We start from the raw sequence: 11,030 nt of genomic DNA, 5'->3' as shown, positions 1-11,030 counted from the left end.
TACCGCCTCCAGCAGGGCTAGCCCACTGCTCAGGTCCTGCAGCATTTAGTTCTCACCTCGGAGACCTGGACGGGCGCAGTGTGGCCGACAGGGTGCAGGGTGCCAGAGAGAGGAGCCGCCAGCCACTGGAGCTGCCTCGCTTTTTCCCCTGCCTCCAGCCCCAGGCGTGCAGCACCGTGGCAGCGCTGTGCCCTTCAGCTCCAGCCCCAGCCCCAGCCCCACTCCCTGAAGCATCCCGTTCCTTTGCCAGGTTCCCACAGGCTCCCGACTGCGGCTTCTACCTCCTCGGGTCGGCCCTACCCCTACCGGCACCGCAGGCAGCCCCCGCTGCGCACCAGCGCCGTGCTCCTACACGACACGGAGCAGGCGTGTGCCCCCACGGGGCAGGGCCGGTGCACACGCGTGGCACCGATGGGCACACGCGTGGGACCAGCAAAATCATGGCACATGTGTGTGTCACTGCAGGAGACAGCCGGGACCGGCCATCCTGTCCCCACGGTGCCCCCCGAGCTGGCGGCTCGCAGCCGCCACCGGAGCCCCCCCCGGAAAATCAAGGACGGTCCCCTCGGAGCCCACCCCCGCAGCGGCCGGGCCCGGTGCCCCCCGCGGGACAGCTCCGTGCGCCCCAGGCGGCCGCGGGGACCGGGCTGCAGCCGGCCAGGCCCCGGCGCTGCCGGAGCAGATGCGCTCGGGGCGGGGGGCGGCTGCCTTCCCCCGGTCACCGCCACGGAGCGCGGCGGCACCGGGAGCCCCGGCTGCTGCCCCGGCCGGCTGGGGACCGCCCTTTGTCTGCAGCCCCGGGGCTGACAGGGGCACGGCTGGGGTTGTCCCGGGGCGGAGGCTGTCCCGGGGCGGGCGCCGCCTTCTCCCTCGCTTCTCCCCCCCCCTAGCCCGGCCCGGCCCGGCCCGGCCCGGCCCGGCGGGACGACCCCGTCCTCCGCGGGGAGCCCCAAGCCGGTGCCCGCCCGCTCCCCGCAGGCCGCCGGTCCGGGACTAGCGCCGCGGGGCGGCCCCGGCGCGATCCCCGCCGGCCGTGCCGGAGCCGTACCGGGCGGGCGGCGGACCTGCCGCTGCCTCTGCCGCTGCCCCGCGGCTCCTCCCCGGCTCTGCGGCGGCCGCGGCGCCCGGCAGGTGCCCGCCTCCCCCGGTCCGCCCGGCCCGCGGCCCCCGCCGCACACGTGCGCCCGCGCCCCGCCGCGCCGCCGCAGCCGGCCGGCCTTTGTCTGGGGCCGGCACCTGGCCCCGCGCCCCCGGCCCGGCCCCCGAGCGCCCCCGCCGCCGGCCCCGGCCGCCCCCCCCCCCCCCTCCGCCCTGCCCGGCCCGGCCCCCGGGCGCCCCCTGGGCCCGGCGTCCCGTCGCGGCCGGCCCGGGTAGAGCCGGGGGTGGGGGGGGGGGAGCGGGCAACGGCCCCGGGGGCGGAGGGGTAGGGAGTGGGGGGGGGGGGGCGCGGCCCCGCGGGTCCGGGCCGGGGGGAGCGCGGGGGCCGGGCCGGGCCGGGCAGGGCGAGGGGAGCGCGGGGCGGGCGGAGCGGGGGGGGCGCGGGGCTGCCGGCGGCCGGGCCGGGCCGGGCCGGGTCCGAGGGGGGGGGGAGCGGGGCTCCGAGGGTCCGGGCCGGGCCGGGGCCGTCCGGGGGAGGGGGGCCCGTCGGCGGCGGCGCGGCCGCTCTAACAGGTGGGATCCCGCTGAGAGGAGGAGGCGGCCGGAGGGGGCGGAGGAGGCAGGGACGGGCGGGCGGGCGGGCGGAGGGAGGGAGGGGGACGAGCCGGAGCCGCCTGTGATCCTGTGACAGGAGCGGCTGCTGCTGCTGCTGGCGCCGCCGGTGCCTCCCGCCGCCCGGCTCCCGGGTCGCTGTCCGAGCCCCGGCGCCCCCCGCGGCCGCGGCTCCTCCCCGGGCATCGCCCCGCAGCCCCGTCCCGGGCCGCGCCGCGCCGGGGCCGGCCGGGCTCGCCGCGCCGCCTCGGCTTCCCCCCAGCCCCGCCGCACGCCGCGCCGGGACAGGGCGCGGGGCCGGGCGCCGCCGCCGCCGCCGCCGCCGCCGCCGCCGCCGCTGCCGCCGCCGGCCGGGCGATGCCGAAGCCGCCGCTGCTGCTGCGGGGGAGCCGCCCCGGGGACAGCGAGCTGGGGCGGCAGTTCCGGGACTGGTGCCTGCGCACCTACGGGGACTCGGCCAAAACCAAGACGGTGACCCGGAGCAAGTACCAGCGCATCGCCGAGGTGCTGCAGGGGGGATCCGGCTCCGGCGGCGGCTCCGGCGGGGGGGAGAAAGGCAAGTTCCAGTTCTGGGTCCGGTCCAAGGGCTTCCGCCTGGGAAACGGCACCAGGGAGGCGACGAAGATGGGTCAAGTGGTGGTTTATGTGCCGGTGAAAACGGGAACGGTTAGTGCGCTCCGTGCCCCGGGGGCTCTGTGTCTGTCTGTCTGCCTGCCTGTCCGTGTCTGTCTGTCCTCCCCACGGGGGTGCGGGGAGGGGTGGGGGGTGGGGGGTGCGGCGGGCCGGGGGTGCGGGGAGGGTGGGGGGTCCGGGGCGGGGGCGGGCACCCCGGGGCCCCTCTGCCCGCTCCCCTACCGGCCCCGTCCCGTCAGCACCGGGCGGCCCAGCCCCGCCGCGCCGCCGGCCGCCGGGAGCGCGCATGCCCCATGCGGGGCGCGACGCGGGGCCCGGCCGCTCCCGCAGCCCCCGCGGCTCCGGGCGGCAGCACCGGGACAGCCGCCGCCGCCCCGAGCCGACCCACCCGGGATGCGGATGGCGAGAGGCGCCCGCCCGGAGCCTCGCACCTTCCGCCGCCCCCGCCCCCCCCGTCCCATCCGGTGCAGCCCCGGCGGGGACGGGGCCGGGGGCGGGGGAGGGGGGGGGGGGAGCGGGGGGGCGGCGGTGCCCCCGTGCACCTGCCCCCGCCGGGGGGGTGTCGGGGGGGAGCAGCGCCGCCGCCCGGTGCGGGCCCCGCCGCCCCCCCCCGCCCCGTCCGCTCACGTTCGCCCCGCATTTCCCATCCGCCCCACGGCCCGAGCCCGGGTTTGCAGTCAAGGGCAGAGCAGCGGCGGGGAGGGGGCGCCGGCACCCCCGCCGCTGCCGCTGCCGCCGCCGCGCCCCGCCCGCCCCGCCGCACCGAGCCGAGCCGTGCGGAGCGGAGCGGAGCGAGCCCGGCCCGCTGCGGCTCGCCCGGCCCCGCCGTCCCGCGGCGCTGCCCGCCCCGTGCGGCCGCGGCAGCCGGTGCCCCGGGGGGTGCGGGCGGCGGCGGAGCCCGGATTAGGGCTGCCCCCCCTCCCCCGCGGCCGCCGTCCCGGGAAACTCCCCCGCCGGAGCCTCATTGTTCGGCGCCCCGCCGGGCCGGCGGCGCGGGGCGCACCGGGCCGCCTCCCTCCCTCTCTCCCTCTCTCCCTCCCTCCCTCTCTCCCTCCGTCCCTCCCGCCCCGCCGCCGCCCGGGGCTGCCCCGCCGCCCCATTGTTCCCGTCCCGAGCGCGCCCCGCTCGCTCCCCGGCGCGGAGGAAAAGGCGCAACTTTCGCAGCCCCCGGCCCCGCGCGCTGGGGTGCGCCCCGGCCCCGCTGCCCCCCGCCGCCCGCCGGGGGGGACCGGGGGTTTGCTCCGGGCCAGCGGGCACAGAAGGGCTCCGGGAGGTTTTTTTTTTTTTTTTTTTTTTTTTCCTGTCCCTCCCCTCCTCTCCCCGCTGCTGCTGCTGCTGCTGCTGCCGCTGCTCTAAAGGGTGCAGTGTTTTCTGTGCACACACAGACTCCAGCATTGATGTGGCTGGAGGATGCTTCCATTGAGGGCAGCCCATCTGTGGCAAATGCTTCTAAACGCACTATTTACCTCCCATCTGGTCTGCCTTATTATTGGGGGGAGGGGGAAGGGTCATTATTTCTCCTTTTCCCTTCGTGGTGCTCAGAGGCGCCTTTCTTTCTCCCCTTGCAGCCCCCCTCCCCCATTCCATGCCCCAAAAAAATTCTTGGCAATTTTTTTTTTTTGAGACATCTCTGCAGCCCTCCTCTACCGCTTCCCCTCCGCTCCCAAACGGCCCCTGCCGAGGGCGGATTAGGAGCCGAGCCCCCTTGCACAGATCCTGCGCTTCCCCCGGGTCCTCTCCATCTAGCCGGCGACTCTATCCCAGATCTTCCAAATGCTGCAGAGTCATGGTACCCCAGAGAGGCCACGCCAGACTCCCTCGACCCCGCCGCCAGCTAGACACCCCCTCCCCTTTGTCCGTGGCGGAGTCCCGAGGGTCAGGAGCTCAACGAGGCCGGCGCAAGCCCGCGTATTCCCAAAGGGCTTCTGCACAGATGAAGTTTCAGCGAGGAGCGTGCCTAGGCCCCCACATCTTCCCTGGCAGAGTCCCTGCAGGCTACAGATAGGAGATACACCCAGGCTCCCGTAAGCCAACAAACAAAAAGCAGGCATGCCCTCCGGGGACAGCTGCGTTTTCCAAGGGGCAATACCGCCCATTTCCCAGGGACTGCAGTACCTGCCCGAAGTTAGGGCTGGCAGTGCTGCAAAGAGCCACTGGCTGGAGGAAAGAGCTGTCATCGCTCTCCCCGAAATCCTCCGGTGCCAGGTCTGTAGAAGTTGTGGCCGCCTCTCCCCCCGGCTCCCGGGCCCCCCCAACCCACCTGGCGCCCCCCCCCCCCAGGAATCCCGTGGCCAGGTTCAGCCCGATGCGTGTGCTGGGTTTTGGCTTTGCCTGAAGTGGCTCTCAAATGTAGAGATAACTTGACGGGGATTCTCTTCGGCTCCTGATAATTCAGTGCTCTCCCGGTCTTTGGTGCTTTGGGCTGGTTTTGGGGGTGCATTTCATTTCTCTCGTGCATGCAGTCAAATAATTCACGATGCCAATACGAGCTTTTGGCTTGACAGTAAAGTGTGTATTCTGGTTTCGTGCCTGTTCTGCTGCTTCTCCCAAATGGTCCCGGACCGGCATTTCGGCTGCTTTCTCCTGGCCGTGCTCCTCAGCAACCCGATACCTCTCGTCCTGTCCCCCCGTCCTCCTCCCAGCACATCTGCCGGGGCGCTGGCGTGCTCGGGACCGTCCCGGGCCGCAGGGACAGGCAGAAATATACAGGCGGCCGGGGGGCAGCGCCGGGGGCGAGGGGGGGGTCTTGGGCGCCGCTGTGCTGCGTCTGCAGGTTGCTACAGGAAATCCGAGGGACCGGAGAGAGAGAGCTAGAGGAGAGGTGCTAAAGAGCGCGTAGAGGGCAGCAGCGGGGATAAGATCTTTCCTGCCCCTGATAGGGCTGGGGCCACTCCTCCTCTGAAAAAAAAAAAAAAAAAAAAAAAAGGCAAAAATCATCCTAGTAACCCCCCGCAGCAGCCTGGTAGAGCTGTCCCTTTTGGCTTATGCATCCTGAGCTGGCTTGTGCATTTTCTGCGCATCTGTAGCGAAAACATAATTAACATGGGGTTATTATTTTCTCTCCCGAGTAACTTTCCCTTGCCCTCCTCCAGGCCTCTCATCAGAACAGGCCTAATCAGATTTGGGTGGCTTGAGAGCTGTGACTGTGCACTGAGAAGGGGGCATCTGCCTTAGGTGGTGGTCAGAGCAGATGGTGGTCTTCTCAAAGAATGCACTGGGAATAGGAACAGCAGTGCGGACGGATGTCTGGCACAGAGACTGTTCGGATTTCTTTTTCCCAGATGAACGTCCCAAAGATGCTGGACATTTAACACATCCAATTAAAAAAAAAACCCTCAGCAGCTACGCATGGGGTTTGGCAGCGTAGGGCGTTGTTGTCCGGCAGCCCGGTTCATGCCCCAGCCGGGTGCTGCATCCCGCAGGCCAGGCACTTGGACAAATCGGCGTTTAGGCTGTGCTGAGGAGGAGGGTATCTTTGTGTGCTGCTGCAGCACAAACAATGGATACCCCAAAGTGCCCAAGGCTGCCGTTCCCTCACGTGGATGGCGTGCACTAAGGTGCAAACCACCTCGTTATCCGCCTGCTAGGCTGAACCCCGCGTTCCCTGGGCAGCGCTCCCCCCCTTAGCCCCGGCTTTGCGAAGAACTGTGGGAGAATTCGGTCGTGACAAGGTGCTAAGATGCAGTTCGTTAAAATCTCGTGTCCCTCCTGTCCTAAGCATTTAGCATCACTTAGACAGCCTCGTACAGAGGCGCAGGGAGGCAGAGGAGCGGCACAGGGGCGCGGGCGGCCCTTGGGTGCCAGCCGGGCTGCGGGTGCCTTTCCCGGCGCAGCAGGGCGTGCTGGGGCCGGCCGTTAGCTGCGGGAGTGGTTACGCACACTCTCTAAATCAATGCCGTACCTTGCCGTGCGTGGTGTGAGCCTGTCACAACTCCAGAGCGGTGGCCAGCCTCGCAGGATGGATTCATTCTGGCAGCCCCGCGGTGCAGGCTGGAGGACTGAGCCCAGTCGGACTGCGGGGTGAGGCACGGGAAAGCCTCGCGCTGGGCTGACCCTTTGGGTATTGTGCAAAGGCTCGGGGATTGGGTAGGCTCTGCAGCACTGCCTACGTTTGATTTTGCTTTCCTGCTCGCTCTCTGTCCCCTGCAGAGCTGGCATGAGGTTCTGGAGTTCTTTTAGGCATTAATAAAAGGCTGATGACATTTGTGAGGGTGGGCTGCTATTGTTGTACCAGTGCAGTTCACCTATGCTGGCTCCCCCGGAACCGAATGTTTGAAATCATTTCACGATTGTGCCTGGTGAAATTCATCTGAGGAAAGGTACTGTGGCAGGGAGGAGCGCTACAGAGAACAGAATGAGACCAAAAAGCAAAATGGATGCAGGCCTTTCACCAACAGCGGGAAAGACATCACATGGGACACGGATAAATCTCACAGTACAGCGTATCCCTAAATATATTTTAGTTCCCAGAGACAGAGAGCGTTGTGATGCTGAAGCATGTGAAAGCCGTGATGCTAGGCCGTGGGACAGCACAGCACAGTGGCAGAAAGCTTGAGTTGAGAAGCTGGGCATGTCGGAAAGATGCTGCTCCAACAGTTAATAGAGGCTACATTTTTCCTGGTACAAGTACACTTCAATGCCCATATTCAGTGCCCCAAAAAGCTGCACATCTATAACCTCTAAGAACATTAGTCAACAGAAGGTTTTCACTATTGTGAATAACCACTCAGACTTTCTGTGGACTTCACGTGATAAAAAAAAAATAAATCAAGACTGTTCAGAAGAGCCTGAGACAAGGCAAATGGGCCTGAGGGTATTATCTGAGAAATTGTCTATTACTTCTTTAGCACGAGCCTTGCTTAGAGTATACAGAGCCTTCACCTGCTCTGGAATAGCCTACCCCTGAGCATGCAGGGCAGCACTGGCTCTTCCAAGGAGCTGAACTGGTGGCAGGTTTACATTCAAATCTGCACTTAGGAGACTGGCACAATGCTAGCTGGGTGCATGGTCCCATCCAACCAAACACAGAGAAAATCTCCTACCTCAGTACCAGTTCCAGATTCGGCTCTAAGTTTGCACAACATCAGCAGCAGTTTTTGCTTCTGAAGACTGCTGGTGGTCAGAGTCACACTGGTGATAACCCATCCAAAGGTTCCCCATCCCACCCCTTCTCCCTGTCCCAGCCCCCTTACGCATGCCCAGATAAACAGTTTCCAAAACAGTCATCTCTATACACCATTTATGCTGTTTGCCCTATGTGATACCAGCAACATCGCTGGCATTGCCGATCGGAGAGGAACTGAGATCCAGGAGGATCCGAGGTATTTCCTTGACAAAGCACTCGTATCACCTGAAAGTTACCTCCCCCTGCAACTGCTTTAAGATTTGTGTTTCTTGTTGGGCATTGCTTTGAAGGAAGGAAATAAAAAATAAAATAAAATAAAAATAAAATAAAATAAAGTAAAATAAAATAAAATAAAATAAAATAAAATAAAATAAAATAAAATAAAATAAAATAAAATAAAATAAAATAAAATAAAATAAAATAAGCAAATGAAACACAGCTTCTGTAAGGCTGTGTTAAAATAATGCTAAAATACAAAGGAAGGAAAGCCAGGTCCAGTGAGATGCTGCCGTTGGGGTGTTGGGGCTCTTCAGATTACGCCCCGTCTTTGCAGAGGAAGAGGGGTCCAAGCACTCAGGGCCCTGCTTTACCGAGGAGCTGAGAGGACTGGCGATAAGAGCAAATGTGGGCTGTGCTCTCACCTCTCCTCCAAGGGCCGTGACTCAAAGGGACTTACTCTTATTCTGAGCAGGCAGGGGAATTCAGTTGCTGACTAAGGATGGCAGCAAAGCCCAGAAGAGGTTGCTGCGCTGGTTTCACTGACAACTTTCTCAAGAATGTTTGTCCAGACCATTCTCAGCAAAATGCTCAGATAATATCATTCCTTCAGTTTTGTTTTTGCTAGTAAACTAGGACTGATATGAGCGGTGTATGAATTTATGGACAAAAGAAATTGGCAGGGAAACCACAAAGAGGCATGGGCATCAATGGAGTGTCCAGCCAGCCAGCGTGTGGTGATGCTCTGGCTTCTCAACACCTTGTCTTCATTCCTGGGACAAAGGAATAGATATTCATTTCTCTTCCGTTAGTGCAAATTAGCAATTACCTTCCCCCGATCTCATGTTAGCTGTGCCCACCTCTGAAGAATTACATCAGGATGGGCCAAAGTCACCACAGAGTTTTGGTGTCTCATCTAATTAGCTGATTGTAGCTAGGAGGTACCTGTTGGCCCAAATTGTTGTCTTTGTTGGAATGCTGCTGACTTCCACTTCTATGGCTGGTGCCAAAGAGGAGCAATTTATCTGAGAAGAAATAGCTGCAGAATGGACGTGCATGTATATGGGAGCAGGCAGTAACAGCAGGGGTTTGGAGTAATGGTTTCTTTCAGCCAGCAGCCACTGAAAGTAGGAGGCTGGTTATGTCTTACCAGGGCGGTACTGGGCCTTTCACGGGAAGACAACTGGGAAACTGGGATGCTGTGTAAATGTTTTCTCTCTGCCCTTGTTCTGTTTTGGCTTGATGGCCTGGAAGGACACGTTTTCTCTTCTAACGCCCAGGCAGAAGCAATGCTAGCATCTCAGATGGACCCATTAATCATTGAGTATCCTTACTGAGGATATTGTCTGATCTGTTCCTCGCCGAGAGGGAGGGGTTACTCTAGGGAAGACAGAGCAGGTCCTTGGGACTCCTGGCTTGGCTTGCATTTGGGTGAGGGATCTAACAGGCCATCCATGCATCCGTGCTGCTGACACATCCGAACCCTTCTGGGTGTTGGTGCTGCAGGCGCCGCCTGCGCTGCTGCCGTCATGGCCAGGGCGCTTCATGGGCCCTGTGGCAGCACCTAGCTGGAGCAGCTCCCCCCTGGGCGATGCTTTCGGGTCGTTGTTCCCACTGCCAGTTTGGGTGCTGGGTACCGCAGGTACCTCGGGTACCCGTGGGGCTGTGGCGGCGGGGAGGAGGCCGGCCTGCCCTCGCTCACCTGCCTCGGGCCTTGTGATCCAGCACAAGCCCTTGAGCTGGTGACAAAGGTCTGGATGTGGGCTGGGAAGTGCGGTCCTGTCTCTTAGCAACTGGTTCCTACCTCTGAGCTCTCGGAGCTGTGTGGGACAGAGAGCATCAGTCACGCTCCTGCTGCAGCAGCAGCGTGCCGAGGAGGGGACGGGGGGTCCGGCCCGCTCCAGCCACAGCCCTGATGCTTAGAGAAGCTCGGGCGTTTCTACCACGAGCAGTCAGCTGCGAGTCCTAATCAAAGCTTGGGTTTAATTGCTTTCCCCGTGCCCTGTCTCTGCAGGGCGAACGCGTCGCCCATTGGCTGCCTGCAGGGGCTGCCTGCCAGCTCCCTCGGGAGCAGCTCCGCGCTGCCCCTGCTTTTCGGTGGCAGGGTGGGGACCGGGCGGGGAGGAGGGAGGACACGGCCCATGTATTTCTAGAAAAATTAGATGTCACAGGGTCCTTCCCTGAACTCCTCCGCACTGCACTTGGGAATCCCCCAGCCCTCCTAGGGACATTTGCATTGCTATTTTCTGTCTCGGTGCCTGGTTCTGCTATTTCACCCTCGTGTTTCCTCCTCCTAACCAAAAGCGACTCCTCTCTGGTGAGCATTTCTCAGAGGCTCCCTTGCAAAGGACTGTTTCATAAACATTTTCACAAATCCTCTGCTTTGTCCTCCTAATTAACCATCCAATTGGCCCCCAATGGAGCCTTCACCTCTCCTGTGAAGATCCTGCTTGCACAGATTATAACCTGTCAGCTGCCAATTTATTCCTCATGCAGAGGGCAGGTTATATTAATTGTCTGTCTTCCCTGCCCCGTTTGGTTTGCCCTCCCTTTCTTCTGCTCACCGCAGCATCCCTGTTTCAAGACACAGGCTCACAGAGAGGCAGAGGAACCCAGCGGCGAGGCAGGGTGGCTTTACTGGTGTGCCCAGCCTGCAGCAGTGAGGCTGCTGGACCGGCCGTGGTGGGATGCTGCTGGGCGGTGTCAGCCCTGGGAGGGGGGGCCCTGTGGACGGATTGCCGTGATGGAGCCGTCAGTGTTAAACAGCACGTTTGATTTCTGATCCTCCTACACGTAGTTGCAGTTGAGAGCTCAAAAAAAATCCATTTGGCTGGCCCAGGTTAATTGGGAATCCCTGGGGATGATTTACAAGTCAGATTTTGGAAGAGTTGGGGCTCACCCTGTGTGGTTACAGTGGAAACAAGCCAGAATTCGGAGGAGGGTTACCTGACAGATGTAGCAAAATTCAGTCAACTTCTGCCCCCTCCCAGCTCCCTGTGTGGGACCCCCCCACCCTTTCAGGTCCGTGCATGCAGCCCAGAGTAAATAAACGCTGACTGCTGTAGGAGCCTGCTGTCACCAAGGGTAGGTGCCGTGTGTTTCGCTTGGTTCAGGTGTCAGGGAAAGGGGTGGTGGAGTCCAGCATAACCCTGATGGCTCAGCAGCGTCAGCTTTTGGGGTAAAGGCAGGAAAAAGGCGCAGCAGCACAGCGCAGCGCATGTCCTCAGTGCCCTTACCTGGCACGGAGGCTTGGTTCTGGGAGGGAGCTTGAGCCCCCTCGAAGGGCTGCTGAGTTGTCAGCGCTTTCCTAGAGGCACATCTTGCAGTGCCTGCGGGAGTCTCTGAC

At 62.6% G+C, this 11,030-nt stretch overlaps 1 protein-coding gene across 1 annotated transcript in view; it reads left to right on the top strand.

Moving 5' to 3' along the window:
- Positions 1-2,067: 2,067 nt before the first annotated feature.
- NOL4L (nucleolar protein 4 like) overlaps positions 2,068-11,030 on the top strand; it is a gene marked incomplete at both ends in the record, with an annotated part of 53,413 nt that continues 44,450 nt past the window's right edge. Inside the window, one exon of the mRNA XM_084296432.1 lies at positions 2,068-2,376. Coding sequence (XP_084152558.1) covers positions 2,068-2,376 — 309 coding nt within the window. The remainder of the gene's footprint in view (positions 2,377-11,030) is intronic.

This window comes from Netta rufina (genome assembly GCF_964035555.1).
Source record: "Netta rufina genome assembly, chromosome: 16".
Taxonomy (NCBI): domain Eukaryota; kingdom Metazoa; phylum Chordata; class Aves; order Anseriformes; family Anatidae; genus Netta; species Netta rufina.
The sequence above is the reverse complement of the archived record's forward strand: the minus strand, read 5'-3'. Positions and strand labels throughout refer to the sequence as shown.